Raw genomic sequence first — 18,754 nt, 5'->3', positions numbered from 1 at the left:
CGACGATTGGCCCTTGGTGTCGAGAAGGCCACGCAGCCCGATTCGACGATCTGAGTATAAAACAACCGAAATAAAGTAGTCGTTACCGATCGAATAATAATACCGATGACCCCGAAGGCCTTTTGGCCTTTTAGAAAAAGTTTTTTAGCGATTCCAAACTCCGAGTTGGAAATCACATCCGAACCCAATGGCGGAAAAAAACAATCGAAGGATGGAGAGGATGCCCATGCGCATTGTAGTCCAGGGGAGTACCCACCTATCTCGTGGTACTTCGAAGACTCTTCCAGGACAACAATGTGCAATCATCCGGACCCAACACTAGGCGGCTATCTATGCACAGATATGAATTCAGCAGCCCACATGCCTCGAACATACTGTTTTTGTCAAGGGATGCCTGGCTGCCAACAGAACACAAACCACTTCTGGAGGAAAGTTGAAGATGTCCAGCTGCTGGCGCTTTATATCCAAGCATGAACTTGGGAGATTGCAAACCCTGCCACACGTATGCTACAGCAGATCCTCCCAGAGGGGCACCCTTATCGGAGGACTGATGCTCAGGAGTTGTGTATACCTTACTCTTCATGCCCAATCCAGTGCCACTAGGATGACTTCGGCCCAACCGGCCCGGATCTTCTTGGGAACTGGTTACAGAAGAAGTAGCTGCCGGAAAACATGCAGAGTTTCAAGTTTTACCCAAGGTCTCCTAGCGGGAGGCGCCTTGGAAACTCAGACACATAGAACTGCTGACATTGCGTTTTTTTGGTGGTGGCAAACAGTTCACTCCAAGGTTTTCCTCATTCGCAGAAGAGACTGTGCGCAATCCCAATCGGCCACTCGTGATCCGCTAGGCACCGACAGCTGAGCATGCCCGCCCAGGCATTCAAAGATCCTGCCAGGTGGGTCACCACTAGGAACATTCCTTGATGGTCCAGCCATTTCCAGAGGTACAGGAGCCTCCTGCCACAGGGTCTGTGACTCTACCGGGTTTGTTGTAATTCCACATGGCGGTGGTGTTGTAATTCCACATGGTGGTGGTACACCTGTACCAGCCTCCCCTTAACGGATAGAAGAAGGCTTTCAATGCAAGTGGATGGCGCTTAGCTCCAGAAAGTTGATATGGAGCCGGGACTCTTATGAAGACCACAGGCCTCAGTTCAACTCACCCAGGTGGCTGCCCCAACCCAGAACTGATGCATAGGTAGATATTCAATTCTCGGTGAGGTAGAGAGGCCCCAAAACTTCTGGCCACCTTGTTGAGGCATGAGTGGTTGTCAGTATGAAGTACCTCTGTCGAAACCGCAAAAGGAACACTATGGTTGATGCGGCTAGAGAGGTGTAGCAGATCAGCCCAGGGAGCATGCTCTGGCCCTGCTCTCACTGAACTGCGCCAGAGCAATATCTGCCTTGTCACGAAAGAGACAAGTCCAGGCCTCGAAAAATCGACTCGCAATTGCAAACAAAATTTTATCAGGTCGGCTAGTTTTAGCACCTAGGGGAGAGGTGTGCGCCACGGCCAGGGCGACTGACAATGGATGCTAGGGAACACGGTTCGATTCCCGGCTCCGGCAGCAGGGGTCTGCCCAGCACCATGAGACTCTGGGCAATAGCTCACTTAATCTTCCCAACGGCCCCCAGCGCCTTGAGACCCCTTCGGGGGTGATTTGTGCGCAATTCAAGTACTGGATTTACATTTTCACTAGACACATCTGGCGAGCAAACTTAGGATGGAAAGGAACAGGTGTTCTCTTCATTCAAAATGTGCATGAGCAATAAAGATGCCATTAAATCTTGTTTTTATTTGGACACATTTGCGGACTGTTCATGGAAAGAGGTCAAGTGTCTGTTTCTCTTAACTAATTGTTGCTTGGAAAAGCAGGTTTATTTGTCTCTCTTACTAGAGTTAGAGGTTTGTATCAAGTGAGCTGTTTGAAGAGGTCAGTTATTTTTCTCTAACATTTTAATGAATAGCCCATAAATTAATATTACAGATATTTCAAAATATATCAGGATTTATAAAAGCAATTATTTTGTAATTAAGAAGTGTGATGAAAACAAAGAGTTAAATAGGAGCAAAACAAACCAGAACACTTTACTTAGTGATGTGAAAATGACATCTGCAGAAACTGTATTTCCAAACATTGTTTTGACACTATATAGTTAATCAGTAAGGCCGCATGTCATTGGGAAAGTTTGTGGCCATTTCAATGTAAAATCTGCTGATTACAAATAACAGTGTGCTACCACATCATGCTCTAGTTATGTATTTGCTTGAAGTGACAGTTTTTAAACATGATTTGTGAAACATTCCTGCCTCCGCTGATGAAAATGCTGCTAATAAACTAAGAGGCATGTGTATCCTATATGTGGCTAGATTTCTATTATTTATGAAAAAAAAGTTTAGTCTATTAAATAAAAAAAAAGTTTTTTGTAAAGCAAACATGTGGAATTAGCACATTTGAAGGTGCTCTCATATTTGATAATGAAGAAAATTGCAGCAAAATAAATAAAATAATTTGCCCACGATCACATTATTTGAAACCAGCTTATGGGTCAAGAGTATTACAAATAGGTTGAGTAGATTTAAGTCACTAGACCTGCAGGTCCAGTAACATTTTTAGTTTTTTTCGAGCTCTGAAGTCCCATCAAAGGGTATGTTCATAAGGGACAAATGGACATCTCATGGAAAAAACTCTCTACCGCAACCAGGGTTAGTGACGAATGGTGACACTAGTAGCTATGGCTCACCATTTGGAATCTGTGGTATCCAGGCCACAACGAATTATGAACTTAGCAGAATGATGGCCGTCCTGTAAGGCTTGGGTGTGGACAGGTCAAAGGTCTTCCAGGACACCTGTGAGGACTTGAGCAATGGAATAGTACAGTGATGCATGGATCCAGCAAACAAATGAAGGGTTCCACACAGAGTTTTATGGCTTACCACAGCAATGGTGGTGGAAGATTCCCATGGTGTTTTTCAATCCCTAAAAACTACTGGTCCACCAGGAGATATCAGCAATGGAAAGAAAAGGTGTAATTTCCAGGTGCCAGTTCCTATCCAGAGGTTTCATGAGCAATCTGTTCCTGGTAGACCGGTGATCTATTTCAAGGACTTCAACAAGTGACTGGTGTTCTGTCACTTTAAGATCGAGGGTATTTACCTCTTAAAAGACAACCTGCACAAGGGAGACTGTGCGTCTGGACTTCCTATCCAGCAGCTTCTCCACAAAGCAGGTATGTGTAGTTCACATGGAGGAGAGTGAAATACAAATTCACAACCCTTCCCTTTGTCCTCTCCTCCACACCGTGGTACTTAAAGGTCATCCTCAAGCTTGTAGTAGAGTTCCTCAGAGCAAGAGGAATACAAATGACAGTTTATCATCATGAATAGATCATCAATATAGACTGTCAACCACTCCTCTATAGCAACACCTTCGGGTTGCAGGGACATTGAGGATTTCATTGTAAACAAATGCAAATCTGAACTGAAGCCCAGTCACACTACGTTTCTGGGATTTGTCAAAATCAGGCCCGGCAATTTTGAAACTTATGACCCTGAATATCAGACAAGAACTCAGGAGGACATTAACTAAGCCCACAATTTCATTGGGTCATCGGACAGGGCCATCTCTGCAGAGCCTCCACACAACAGGGCCCTCCAATGTCTATAGGTGATGCCCCATAGAAAATGTCTAACTTATTCTGAGCAAGTTCCTCTAGAAGAGGAGGTCCGGCAAGAGATTTGCTAGTATCTCGATCATAAGGACTTGTAATGGACTGGCAATTTTGGGGCTCAACCCCAGACCTGGTTATTAAATTGGATGCCAGCAAGATGGGTTAGAGTGCCAGATGTGGAGATTCCTCTATAGGTGAACAGTGGCTCAACTCAACTGAATCTTTTTATTATAGGAAGCTAGTTCTTTATATAGTATACCAAAAAGAGCCACAACTTGCAAAGAGTCGAGGTATTTCTTTATGAGTGGAAAGGGGCTTGCTCTCGCAATCCCAAGGTGCTCTTCTAGAGGATAGTGTGGTTGAGCAGCCTTAGGTTTAAAAGAAAGGAGTGTTGGACATCTGCAAATACACACAGTCAATAAATGATGGCCATGAGTTAATAAGGAGTTTCACACCAGTTTACAAAAAATTACATTTATATATGTTTAGGCACCAGAATCAATACGATCAGGCAAGTACATTTTGCAGGAGAAATACTTTTACGTTTAAAAAGTCAACATATTTTTCAGAAGCGGCATTGCTATCCCATGGGTGGAAAAACACGTACGGCATTCAGGTACAGTACAACGACTTATGAGATCAATCTCCTGGACTTAAGTGGAGTACTGGGCAAGGTCCAAGGCAGGATCAGTAGGCCACCTCCAGCAGCACTGAGGCAGCTGGGAGCAGTAGTGCAATAAAGCATCGGGTGCCCAATGTTAGTCAACGGGGATCGGTCTTCGTGAAAAGAGACTGCAGGTTTTTATTGGGAGGCCCATCGGGTTGAGCCAACAGGGGGGCTCAGACCTAATGATGTTCAGGGATTCAGGGACATGTTGAGTCCTCTTCTACACAGTCCAGGGGTGATGGGTGCAGAGGTGTCCCTAGATGTCAGGTGTTTGTTTGCAGGCCCCCTCTTCACTGCAACGGCTCCTGGTGACAAAGGGTGCAGGCATTGTTGAGAAATCTACAGAGGGAAACCCAAGGTAGGCTTTGGGCTAGGGGATCAGGTTGACATGGTTTGCTCACTTCAGCTTGGGCTGGGCAGCTCAGTGCAGTTGAGCTCTCTGGCATCAAGTTTTCACGGTCTGGAGCCTCCCAGCTCAGTCTTTGGTAACTGCAGGATCCAGGGGAGCAGTTCCACTGGAGTTCTTGGTTCGTGGATGAAGTGCTGGCAGGTCTCCCAGGCTTTGAAGAAATAGTAGCTGCAGGACAAGTCATCTTTTGGTGCAATTGTCTAAGTCAGCAGGCAGGCTGGCAGTGTTGGTGCTAAGTCAGTTGCTGGGTCTTCTGATTTTGATCTTTGCGACTCTTCACATACATCTTTTTTCAGGTCAGCAGGATATGATTTTCTGATGTCAGGGGCTCCCTTAAATACTGAAGGTAGGGGTGCTAGGGGAGTGTTAGGCAGTAGCCAATGAGGTACCGAACCATAGGGTCACTGCCCCTTATATGACCACTTTCTGTGGGAAATCGGCATAACCGTGTCCCAGTATTCCTAGGTTTGCAATCACCAAGATGGTTAACTCTGAAAAGTCGCCTTCACTTCAGGTAACCCATCTTAGAAGTGGTTTAGCCTGAGGGTGGACACGCCCATCTGACCAGCTAATGTTCCTGCCTGTTCAGGTGCCACAGGGCTTTGGACAAACTGGTTGGCTTTCTCTCCTGTGAGTGAAGCCAGATTTGCATACCAAAGGCAGTGGGCTCTTTTAAGCTCTCCTGCCTTTGAATGCTAATCTGCAGGTGATCCTGTGGGAGGGGGTGTAAACATCCTCTGCCCAAGCAAACTTTGTTTCTGGCCTCCTGAGAGCAAAGGCCCTCACCCTTGGGGTCAGAAACAGTCTATGGTGGCAGGCTGATTAAAATCAGTCAGCCAGGACACCAGTAGCTGGTAGGTTTTCAGGGTCACCTATAAGGTGCCCTCTGTGTGCACGTATTAATAAATCCAATACTGGCATCAGGGTGGGTTTAAGAATACGAGGTGCTTGATACCAAACCGCCCCATTTTCAGTGAAGTCATCATGTAGCTGTGGAACTCGTTTTCACTAAAGCCCAGCACATGTACTCAACATGGCTTCCCTATTCACTTGCACTGGCAGCAATAGAGCTGACCAGTACAGGGGTAGATCTGCTTATGCAGCGATGTCCTCACATGTATTGTAGTGCACCCTGCATTAAGGCTGTAAGGCCTGCTACAAGGGTGATTTACGTATACTGTATGGAGTGTCTGTGGGTAGGGCACACAGGGAGGTGTGCCATGTTGTGTTTTCATTTTTGTCTCCACCAAGACACGCAGCCTGCTGTGGCAGTATGTATGTGTTTGGTGAGGGGGTCCTTTAGAGTGGCTCAATTTGGGCTGCAGCCCTTAAGGAACCTCTTTAGCCTCCTTGCCCTATGTACGAGAGGTACCACTTACTAAGGACTAACAGTGAGTGCTAAAAGTATTGACAATTGGGGTTAGTTGCAGTGTTTGGGGAAGAGATCGGACACTGTGGACCTGGCTAGCAGAAAACCAGTGCAAATTGAGGGTGCCCATGTCAAAAAGGGTCACTTTCCTACACTTATCAACTGCCTCAAACTTCTAGCAGGCTCTTTTGCAGTACAGTGCTGAACCAAAGAGCATCAAGTGTTGTGTCCTCTTGAAGATGGAGAACATTTTAGCAGTCCTTTATTTAAACCACTTTAGAGATTCAAAATAGGAGATGCTCACCAAGATGGCCAAAGACTTTGGGCATTACTGACTGGAAAAAAGTTAGTGGCAACAGTGGAGTAAATGTAAGGGTTTAGACAATGTTGCGGAAGAAAGACATCACAGATAACTGCAGGCTGGTGGAGGCGGGAACTCTCCACTTCATGGCCTGGAGGATTACCAGGATCACTGGAGGACTAGCACTTTCTAGTCAGGCTGCAAGCGTGCAAGGGCACACATCATGGTCAAGAGGTTCAAGCCTGCATGCCACACTGGTCCCACTGCACAGGGTCCACCACTAACCATGTTCTGATTTTTTAATCAGTATTGGCGGAGAAGGAAGGCTCACAAGTCAGTAAATACCAGTCACTCTGAAATTTCGGATGGCCATATTTTCATTGATGATGTACAATTTGTGGAACAATTGTTGGTGTGCAATAGCCTTACTATGGAACATAAATAGAGTGCTAAACTTGCTCCTATCTTGGAATAATATGGGCTTGCTTTCTAGGAAAGAAATGTCTAGCAAATTGATCCTGCTTCTATGCTGCATTTCTTGCCGGAGGATTTCTGATATCAAGACCCTGGATATGTCAGGGCACATGTGTACGTCACATGGGGTTACATTTACAATTACTAGGAGAACAAAACCAATACTAGGGTATTTTCCTACTAACAGTTAGAGACGGCCCAAATGTGTGTGTGGTGGAATGCGCAATATAATATGAGAGCATGACTGAGGAACTGCATCCTGTAGGCCCATTCAGTTTTTGATTTCAATTAGAAATCCTTTTTCATATGTCTCGTCTCCAACAACTGCCCAGTGTTTAAGATGTGTGATGCAGGAGGCTGATCTGTAAACATGTCACCCAAACAAAAGGTAAAGCAAGTCCATGAGGCGTTCGGGACGGCCAAATTAAGTTCTAGCTCAACAGAACACTTCAAAATCTCTTACTATTCTGCAACATTAGGTGGGAAAATGGGCATTTTATGCATTTAGATGCTCCACTGTTGTATCGCTGCCCCTATTGGAACTCTAGACACTCAAGGAGGGGGCTTACACTTTTAACTGGAATCCTAACTTTAGTGAACTGGAATCGTTGGGAGAATCACTAAAGTCATTTCATAAATATAGTAGCGATTTGTGACCCAAGGGAGTTTGAACCCAACCAGCAATCTTGAAATCTTGCATATTATAGGCGCCTTCACTTCACCTTCGTATACTGTTATGTGCTCAAATCAAGAGCTGAAGTTTTCTTTCTGGGTTTTAGCAGATACACCAAAACCTAGCCTCAATCCTTTAATATAAATTAGAGACAAATTCACACTGTCCCCTAAGCTGGGACAACAGAATGCTACAGCAGATGGGTCATTATTGTCAAGATTTATCAACTTAAATCACAACAATTGTCAACTATTCTGTAGATATGACTACTCACAATGGGGCGCAATGCAAACAACTTGAGAGGGTGGTTTATTAAACAGCTGACATTTTCTGACAATTTTGTAAATTAAAAATCCCACACAAAAGGTCAAACCACTACTTCTCATACTCCTCTAATTAAGTGTCACAGAGTAGTGAAAACTAATATATTTCGAACAGGACCAACCCCAAAGCTCAATTTACAGTTACCCTAGAACAGCCTGTAAGTTGTTCAAGCTACACTGGGACCCTATTGAATTCAACTGTGTAAGTATTGCTATTTCTTTACTAAAATCGGGACAACTCAAAGCTGTTTTTTGACATGCAAAAATATAATTTCCCAATCTGGAAGTAACCGCAAAGGGTGTGATTATAATTTGGGCAGATTTTTACAAGGCCCAGTATTCCTACACTTGGATTTTTGTGGGTGCAGGAACACGGCACCAGATTTTACAAGATCTAATGAGGTTCAAGCTGCTAGTGCAGCCCAGTTCATACTTGCAGCCGCTCTCTTCTATAGCAGGAAATGCTCTCCTCTCCTAAATCGGAGCCTCTGGTACCCGCTGATGCCCTCCACAACCTCACACCAGCCACCAGCAGACTGCGGTGGCGTGACCCGACCAGTGGGGGGTCCGGCCTGTAACGCCTCTCCTTGTGGCGCTGTGGGGCTCATCTAGGCCCTTGTGGAGACGCTGCACTTCAGACACCGGCCAGAGGTCTAGTTCCGGGCCCTGACGTCGTGGTAGCCCACTCCTGGGCGGGCGGGGGAACACTTGCCGCTACTGGACACTAGCCATTAACACGCAACTGGGCTGGACTGCTGCTGAGAGCGGACCGCTGCGCCCCCTCCTGGATCGGCGCCCTGGGGCCCGGAGCCCCGCTGGTTCGAACTAGACACCGCGGAGACGCTGAGAGAGACGCGGCGGCACGAGCCCGGACCCCGGCGCCGCCACACCCAGCGGACTTTTGTGGGTATCCCCCCCCTGCGATGCACCCCCACCTCTGTGATGTCGGGCAACAGAGGGGGCAAGAAGGGAGACCGCACCTTGCCCGAAATGTTGGGCAGAGGTGCTCCGAAACAGGACCGGACTCAACCAGCCTCGAGCCCCCCCACTGGCTCTCGGGGAGCGGAAGGGGGAGAGCCTCCGGTCACCAGGTCTTTCCTGGAGTCGCTGTTCGGCACCCTCAGAGAGGACTTCCAGGCGTTGAAGCAGGAGGTGGCCGGGGAAGTCCGGGAGGTGCGGAGAGAGGTCGACGCGCTTGGAGAAAGAGTATCCACCGTGGAAGACGCTAATCAATCCCGGGACGAAGAGATTGCGCACTTACAGCAGGAAGTCTTGCGGCTCAGAGACCAACAGATTGACCTCCAGTCCCACGCCGAAGATCTCGAGAACAGGTCCAGGCGCAACAACATCAGGGTCCGGGGCGTCCCATCTAAAGAAGAGGGGGAAGACACAGCAGCCTATCTGAGGGACCTGTTCCGTGACATTTTGGGCGAACCCGCAGACTTCCCGGTGAGAATTGACAGGGCACACAGAGTGGGTCTGCCGCGCCGGGCCTCGGCGCCGCCCCTGGATATTCTGGCCTACCTACCGGATTTTCCCCTGAAAGAACGGATCTTGCGCGAGGCACGACGAAAGCAGCCAGTGAGCTTCTGGGGTCATCAAATAGCCCTATTTCAGGACTTATCAACGATCACACTGCAGAAACGCAAGTCCTTCAAGATCGCCACGGACTTTTTGCGGGAACACGACACGCAATACTCATGGGGCCATCCCTTCAGGCTCATCTTCCGTTGGAACGGGACACTGCATCAGCATCGGTCCCTCCAGGACACTTGCGGAGTGCTGGGTATCACCGCGGCAGACGACGACGTTCCAACGCCTCGCCGCCGCCGCAACTCCAGGGAGGGATGGCAGACTGGCAGACGGTCCGACGGCGACGACCCACGCTCCCGCCTCCACGACCGGTCCCACGATCAGAGCTGAGATGGACAGCGCCATACGGGAGGTGTCCAGAGATACGTCGTCTGGTGATATAGCCTTGACGGCCTGAACGGACTCCGGGGGGAGATCATATTGGCTTCATCATTGCAGGTGCGGGGGTTCTGGGGGGGAGGGAGGGCTCTGGGAGGGCATAGGTGGTGGCTGGACGTCCACTCGAATACTTTTCCACCGACTTGTCCGTTAGGGACCAGACTGGGACAATGGAGTTTTTTGAACAGTTGGGGTTGGGGTTGGGGGGGAAGAGGGGGGCTGAGGGTAGGCCAGTGGACGAAGGGAGGGGAGTTGGGCAGTTCAGGGGATGTTTGGAGGGTGGGGATGGGGGGGATACGGGGTTTATGCAGTGCTGTATTGTCTTGCTGCTATGCGCGCTTTGTCCTCGCGCCACTTTCTCAGGGCTGGTTGAGGAATGTTCGGGGGGGATCTGGGGCTTGTGCTGTGCTATCGTTTTTTGCTGCTGCTTTTGCCCTGTCCTTCATCCACAGGTACGGAGTTCAGAGTGTCATGCTAGAGGGTTATTGCATTTGTTCCGACCCGCATTGCTAATTTGCACTGATTTCACTATTGATTCAGGTTCATTAAGCGATATTTCACTGTCCGTTCATGGCCCTTAAGATTGTTACCCTTAATGTGAAGGGGTTGAATAACCCGATCAAGCGTAGAGCAATGTTGTCCCTTTTAGAAAACACCCAGGCAGACATCTGCCTCTTGCAAGAAACTCACCTCTTGGCCCGAGATGGTCTCCGGATGCGGTCCCCCAAATTCCCGATACAGCTCTTTTCCTCAGGGACTACTAAAACAGCAGGGGTTGCGATCTTGGTGTCTAGACAGTTTAGAGGGGAGGTCCTATGCAAGGTGGCAGAACAGAAGGGGAGGCTCCTGGCTTACAGGGTTAGGCTAGGGGGATTGCTGTTCACAGTGGGCTCGGTATATAGCACTAATGATCGCCAAGATCTGTTTCTACAATCGGCCCTGGAAGATATCACGACGACTCCGGACAGGCACAATCATTCGGGGGGACCTGAATATGGTCTTTAACTCATCCTTAGATAGATCTGCGCAGCGACGCCCACACACCGGGGAATTTTCACAGATGAGTACCTCCCGCTTACGGGATCTTGATATGCACGATTTATGGAGACGCTTACACCCCACCACACAGGCCTATTCTTACTACTCCCACGCGCACAAGACATACGCTAGACTAGATTATCTCCTGGTTACGGGACCGGTCGCCGAAATGGCGACGGCTTCCGATATGGGGGTCCTTACATTGTCTGACCACGCCCTGGTGTCGGGCTCCTCCCGACTACCGCCGATGTCTCCCTCGCGAGGGGTCTGGCGTCTTCGGGATACCCTCTTACATAAACAGACGGTCGTGAAACAGATACGCGACGCGATTACTGAGTATCGGAAACACAACGAGAATGGGGATACCACCCGGGCAATGCAGTGGGCCGCCATGAAGACGGTGCTCCGGGGTGAGTTTATCGCCATTTCCTCTGCGGAGAATAGGGAACGACAACAAAAGAGGGACGAACTTACGACTACGGTGCGGGAACTGGAACAGATGCATCAGAGGACGGGGGCCCCCCCAGAGTCTGGCGGCAACTCAAAGCAGCCCGGAAGCTTCTTTCCGCGCTAGATATGGACAGGGCGGAATACGCAGCGCTGCGCCTGAAGCACGCGTATTACACTGGCGGTGACAGATGCGGCCGGCTACTCGCGAACAAACTTCGGGTGAAGCACCAGCACCAACGGGTTAAGGAGCTGTCCCTTCCGGGCGGAACTTTGGCCACGGAGGACCACCAGATTGCGGACGGGTTCCGTCGCTATTACGCCAACCTATACGCGGGCGCACCCTCCTCGGCTGAGGATGATTATCTCGCGTCGGTCGACCTCCCCGTCCTTACCCCGGAACAGGCGGAACATATGGAACGAGTCATTAGGCCTGAGGAGGTGATTGCGGCTATCTCCCGACTCAAACATGGGAAAGCCCCGGGTCCCGACGGTTACACCCCACTTTTTTACAAAACGTTTTGTCAGGAGCTGGCGCCACTGTTGACACGGCTCTTTAACTCCTTTGCTGATCCGGGGGGGATCCGGAAATTCCGGGGGGCTATCCCCCCGGATTTGCTGCGGGCAACCGTATCGGTGATCCCCAAACCGGGGAAGGACCGGACTGTATGCGACTCCTACCGGCCGATCTCGCTACTGAATGTGGACCTCAAGCTCTACACGGGGATCCTGGCGGCACGTTTGGAGCCACATTTGCCAGGGCTAGTGGACCCGGATCAGTCCGGGTTTGTTCCAGGCCGACAAACGGTAGACAACACTAAGAGGGTGGTCCACGTCCTAGAGAAGGCCTCCCGTATCCCCGGGGAACGCATGCTGCTTTCGGTTCACGCGGAGAAAGCGTTCGATCGGGTGCATTGGCCTTACCTTGAGAAAGTGCTCTGCAAACTGGGTATGGGTGAGAAATTCCGCACCCTCATATTTAACTGTTACAGATCCCCTGCAGTGACGGTACGGGTGAACGGGTGCAGCTCCGGCCAATTCGTGATAGAGAGAGGAACCAGACAGGGGTGCCCACTGTCCCCGCTACTCTTCGCTCTATACATGGAGCCGTTTGCCCAGAGGATTCGCCGAAACCCGGAGGTGAATGGCGTCCGGATGGGGGGCCACATTCACGCCAACAGTTTGTATGCGGATGATGTGATCTTAATGCTTGACAATCCGAAGGAGGCGCTCCCCGCTTGCATTGCCGAGATGGACGCCTTCGCCACGGTAGCGGGCTTCAAAATGAATATGAGAAAGTCGGCGGCCCTGGACATCTCGCTCAACACTGCTACGAGACTTGAGTTGCAAGGGCGATTCCCTATGCATTGGTCTAAAGATCTGGTCCCATACCTGGACATACTCCTGGCACCCTCTTTGCCTGCCATGGTGACTGCTAATTACGCAGCCCTGGGCAAGAAAATTAAGGAGGAGCTATCCCGCTGGAGCAAAGGCACGCTGTTGTTGCTGGGACAGATCGCCGCGGTAAAGATGACTCTCTTGTCGCAGGTACTGTATTTGTTCCGGGCCCTGCCGCTCCAGCCACCGAAGGGATGGATACGACAGGCTCAGACCGATGTCGCACCATTTGTCTGGCAGGGCCGTAAACCCAGACTCAGGAGAGCCTTGTCCACGCTGGCACCGGAGTCTGGTGGACTTGGCATTCCGGATCTGCACAAGTACTTTCAGGCGGCGCAGTTGCGGTATCTGGTGGAGTGGAGCAAATGGGAATCTGACAGACACTCGCTGTTTCAGGACCAGGCAGTGGCGGGCAGGACCCTGCAGGAGATACCCTTCATGCGCAGATGTCACCGCCCCCCCAATCTCTATGCGTCCTTTGTCACACAGGTTCCGCTCCGTGTGTGGGACGCCGTGAATGCTACGCATGAGCTCACCACCTTCCCGTCACCACTTACACCACTGATTGAGAACCCCGACTTTCAACCCGGGATGGAACCTGGCGCTTTCGCGCTCTGGCGGGCAGCCAGATGCTGCGCTTTGTTTCACATATACGGTCCGGAGGGTGCTGTGTCGTTTGAGGACCTCCGCCGGGACTACCACCTACCCGAAACTGAGCGTATGCGGTATCTACAGGTACGCCATTGGGCGCTTCAGTCGCAAGTTCGGGATCTAGCTGACCGGAAACTCACCCCATACGAGATGTGGCTGGCGACGCGTTCCTCACACGCCAAGCTCATCTCAGACCTATACCGACTCTTACAACCCCACACTTACCACATCCATAACCCCAGTAGGGTTCGCTGGGAGCGAGAGCTGGGGAGGGAACTGAGTCCCAAGGAATGGGACGATATCTCCTACCGGGCGCGTCATTCAGCGTACCACACTGGGCTCACTGAAACCTTTACTAAGATATCCACATACTGGTACTACACGCCACAGAGGTTGCATGAAATGAACCATAACATCCCGAACACCTGTTGGCGCGAATGCGGACAGACTGGCACGCTTACACACATATTATGGGATTGTCCATTACTAAGTCCTTACTGGACGGAGATTTTAGACGAGATAGACCAATGCTTTAACATTGAATTACCCCGCTTCCCCGCCTATGTCCTGCTAGGATTACCTAATGGCTTGATGTACTGTAGGAAGGTAGATCCCTGACTATGGTTGCCCCCAACTTTTTGCCTGGTGTTTTGCTGGTTTTCTGACTTAGTTGACCTGGGGCCCTGCTATTCAGGACCCCAGGCCCACTGCTCTCTCTGTAAAATGGATTCCATGTACCTTAGGTACATATCCAATTGGATACTGAGTCACCTTATCAGTCCCTGTACAGTGTACCTTAGGTACCCAGGGCATAGGTGTACCCAGGGCCTACCAGGGGCTGCAGCATGTATTATGCCACCCCTGGCTGGCCATCCAAATCTGACACAACTGGCTGCTTGACAGCTGGGGCAAGGTGGTGTAATCACCCTTTGCTTTAGATATAGTATACCTATATCTAAACCTACATGGGCACACAGATCTCCTATCAGTCACTCCTATGGCAGGCCTTGACAATCCTGAAGGCAGAGTGCTTGGAATCGTGTGAGATAGTGCTCTGGCATGAGCTGAGCCTGTCTGCGGCTTTCGGGATCCATCCCTTAGCCGTTTCCATGATATCGCATACCAAGCGTGGCTCAGTGGTTAGAGGCGGCAGACCCGGAAGCTGAGATCGACCGTGGACCAGGGTTCGATTCCCCGCCTCGGCGGGTCTCGGGCTCAAAATTCCACAGACTCGACAATTCTCGTTCTGGTGCCTACTCAACTCACGGGGTCGCACTCTGCGACTCTGGGCAATAGCTTGCTTAATCTCCACTACGGCCCCTCGCGGCGGGATGCCTGGCTTTCACCTTGTGGACACCCTGCCGGGGTTTCTCACAGGGGAATACCAGGACGGGTTCCCTAAGCAAGCGCCGGGACGCTTACGGGCAGCTGTGCGCTTTACAAGTCCAGCACATTTACATTTACATTTACCATATACTCTTAAGTGCATTATAATCCTTGCGGTTATATGCCAACTCTGGTATCGCTTTATCAAAACATGTCGAGTAAGGTGTCATACGAATTGGAATACTAACCCCTCGCCAATTCTGGCGACGGGGTTAGCATTCCACCCTTCTAGAGGGACACGACATGTATGTAACCTGTAACCCCGGTTAAAGTCAGACAGAGCCTTAGCTCCACAAAATGGATGCTGCCACCGAGACACAAGTCTGCCCTCCTGCTGCTGGGAGTCCTCCCAGCCCAGGAGGCAAGGACAAAGGGTTTCCTGTCAGGGGCGGTGCCAGCACCGTCCCAGACAGGATTTTGTGTATCCTAGGTAGGCAGGGCTTTAGAGGAAGGTGACTGCAAGTGGCACCCCGGTGCTCACTGTGCATAGGCCGGCTGAAACCAGTTCCAGGGGCACTCCAGCCCCTGGCCTGGGGAAAGCCCGCCAAAGGAGAGGGGTGTAACCACCCCCCTCCTAGTCCCACCCATAGGGCAGGACTTAGTCGCGTGCCAGCCCCTTTTTGCAGGATAAAGGTAGGACCTGGCCCCCTTCCAAAGCAGATCATCTTTGGAATCAAGACACGACTTTCTACGAAAGGACATCAAGATTTCTTCTTCAAGATTCTCCCTTGTGACTAAGGAGTAGTCACCCTGCATCCGCAGGCACCATCTTAAGAACACTGCGGTCTGCTGCAAGTCCTTCCTCCGGAATCTGACTGCCCAGCTCGACGAGAACCGGCTTCCCTGGCACCTCTGACCTCTACCCACCTCTACAGCTAAGCTGAGAACCGTGGGTACGACGAGACCTCGAGGGACCGGCCATCTTCAAGACTGCACGACTTCTTTCCAGCACGACCGCTGAGGGATCCTCTGGTGAGTGCTTTGGGGTCCGAGAAGCCCCGACCCTGAGCAGCCCCAGCACCGAAGTTCAGCCTCCCAGCATCTCCACGATCTGCGTGGGGCCCTTCTGCTTTTTGCTGCTCACCGCGTTGTTTGGCTACTAGCCCGCTGGCTTGTGGCCTTCTTAACGACGCCCGACGACATCACTGTTGCTGGTCTGGTTGCTCCAGACTGGCCCTTGCTCCCTTCCAAGAGAGGAGCACCCCGGACCCTCCTGGTCCACTCCAGACGCCATTTTAGGTCCACCACGTGGGCTTGAATTTGCCAAGACTTGTTGCCCCAATCCTGGGTCCAGCGACGTCGAGAGCATCATCCATCGTGGGACAGCTCGTACCTCCATCATGGTCGCCGACAACGCCTCCTGGTCCGTGAGACTACAGAGCCCAGCGTCGCCCACTCACCTAGTCGAGGTGACTACCATCCGGTGCCCTCCTGGTGCCACCTGACTACTGGCTAGTAGTCACGAACTTGGTCCCCTCTGCTTTCAGGTGTCATCTATCTTCGATCCAGGCTTGGATCACCCGAACAATCTTCACTGGTCGCCTGCCAGCAACTCCTTTCCTTCAGGCTCCTGGTTCGTCAACGGAGAATCCCGACGTCTTTTCAGACCTATGCAGCTGCAGCCCCTGGGCTAGGTAACTTCGGCATTTCGGTGCCTCAGCATAGCCTCACTATCCAAGGGTCCAGATCCACTTTCGTTTTTGACCTACCTAGTCGGGTTCGCCCGAGAACACTAACTTTGTGAATACTAGCTTCCATAGGCTTTTTCCCCGCCTTGCGCGTGAGAGTTACCACTCTGCACGTGGCGCCCCTAGGCCTCCTGCTCCTAACCTGAGTGTTCAGTATTGTAGGCCTAGCGTTTCTAAAGCCTCTGAGAATCGTTACTTACCTGCTAGTAATTCGCATTCCACTTTTGTAATATATGGTTTTTCGTGCCCCTCGGGCATTTGTGTAAATTGTGCGACTGAAAGTATTTTCTTAAGAGTTTTGTATTGTGCTTAGCTCCCTGACTCATAAAGAGTTCAGGGTAGACTTGTTAGAAATAAATATACATTTATTTTCATAACAACTTGTGTGGTGTCCTTTCACTGGGTGTTCAAGGGGTAATGTGATGGTAAAACAGCTGGCTTAACACGCCCTCTAGAGTCTTAGCCTTAGACTGCTCGTATCCATGCTACTAGGATAGCTGGTCTATAAGGTTGACTTACAACCAATCATCAATAAGGGTTGTTTGGACTGATACAAAGTGCTCACTAGAATAGTGAACATTATATATCAGGCCAACTTCTCACATGTACCCTCTACGATCCAGGAGGGGCAGACAGATAGCGATCGCTTTGGGCTCGGCGATCCAGAATATACTCATACTGGCATACCACCACCCTTCCTACCACCATAGGCTGGCTGCACAGGTTATGGCACGTTCTGGGAATGGAGAAGCTGTCCCTCACGGTGGCAGGCGAGGTGGATAGATTTGAGGACCTGTGGCAACCTTTCCATACTTTACTACAGTCGGAATTCAAAGAAATTACTTGTCCCCGATATCTTAGACTATTGAGACTGACATCCCCGATTGCCTAGTTGACTTGGAGGGAGGACATGATGGGAGGTGTGGATCCTTCGCGAAGGTGATGGACGTGTAGGACATTCGCTCAGCACAAGGGGGGGGAGGGGGGGGGGGTGGTTCTGGGGGGAGGGCGTGGCGGGGGGGAGTTGAGGGGGGGTTGTTAGTTTTGGGATTTGTCATCATGGCGCTCACACCTAGACTGAGGCTCTACAACTGCTTAGATGGTAATGTATGGAATTCTGAAGGCGCATCTGGAGCAGGGACTTTGCATTCCGTTATTACGATGACTGTATTCATAGTGTGTATTGTTTTTCCTTGTTTCTTAAACTGCAATAAAATGCTTTAAACCTAAAATGCTGCAAGAAACCCGACCACCTTTCTCTTTCATAAGAACCCCCACCCCCCTCCACCCCCTTGGAACAATCTAAAAGGACCAATGGTAGGCACAGTAATCAATAAGGATTTCATTAGAGATACAATCAAGATACCAAACTGTGCTCAAGGCATACTGCTTCTAGCCAACATTTGCTGGACAATACCTGTGGAAAGTCCCTGTGGATGCTGAAGAGTCCATCTTGAAAATGTAGCAGGGCAAAGTGGTTAGAAGATCGACGCAGGATAAACTGTGACCTGGAAGCCATGGCAGCATTGGGCTGGGTGGTGGTAATGAGCGGGCGGACCTCCTCCATGATGTCAAGGTCCAAGGTCTGAGGACGAGAAGATAGACTAAAGCTAAACAATAGAAAACTCTGACCCTCTTCATCTTCATCTCATGCAACAAGTAGTGTTAGAAAGAATAAAAGTACACACAATTATATTGATCCTCCCAAGCAAATCTGTGGTAAAAACACATTCAGGTGATCTGCTGCATGCTCCAAGTTGCAGTGCACCTTTTTCAGAGTGCCTGTCCATCAGATGAGGAGGTTAATGTATGTCCAGTGACTAATTGGCTAGTGTTTATATTGTATGAAGTCTGAAGTGGTGGGAGCAACATACTATTCTCCGATGAGTGGATCTTTAAGCAAAAAGAATGGATGATGTTCCAATCCAATAGACTGAGTATATACTTAATTCCATTAAGCCAAGTACCATATTTAAATGTCATATAGAAACTAGGTAAAACATGCTTTCCTTCCCACAGGCAAAACAAACCATATCAGGTCTGTAGGAAATCCACATTTTCTGCGTGACCACCCTGGATTTTTCACCTTTTGCAGGACCCTATACTTTTGATGGCTTTTGAACTCTACAATTTGTTCCTGCTAAGCCCTCTCTTCTGGTTCTTTCAGATTTATCAGCTTCTTTGCCACAGATGTTTACTTTGCTTTGCTTCCTTCTCTCGACATCAAATCTTCAAGTAGCAGTTATAGAATTAATCAATTCTTTTGTGTGCTTTCAGTCTCCTTAAA

The 18,754-nt window shown here is 50.0% G+C and overlaps 1 protein-coding gene across 1 annotated transcript in view; it reads right to left on the bottom strand.

Moving 5' to 3' along the window:
- EMC1 (ER membrane protein complex subunit 1) overlaps positions 1-18,754 on the bottom strand; it is a 320,125-nt gene that overhangs the window by 232,705 nt on the left and 68,666 nt on the right. Inside the window, exon 8 of the mRNA XM_078642497.1 lies at positions 17,885-18,052. Coding sequence (XP_078498623.1) covers positions 17,885-18,052 — 168 coding nt within the window. The remainder of the gene's footprint in view (positions 1-17,884; positions 18,053-18,754) is intronic.

The sequence above is a fragment of the Lissotriton helveticus genome, chromosome 5_1 (genome assembly GCF_964261635.1).
Source record: "Lissotriton helveticus chromosome 5_1, aLisHel1.1, whole genome shotgun sequence".
In the NCBI taxonomy this organism is placed as follows: Eukaryota; Metazoa; Chordata; class Amphibia; order Caudata; family Salamandridae; genus Lissotriton; species Lissotriton helveticus.
The sequence above is the reverse complement of the archived record's forward strand: the minus strand, read 5'-3'. Positions and strand labels throughout refer to the sequence as shown.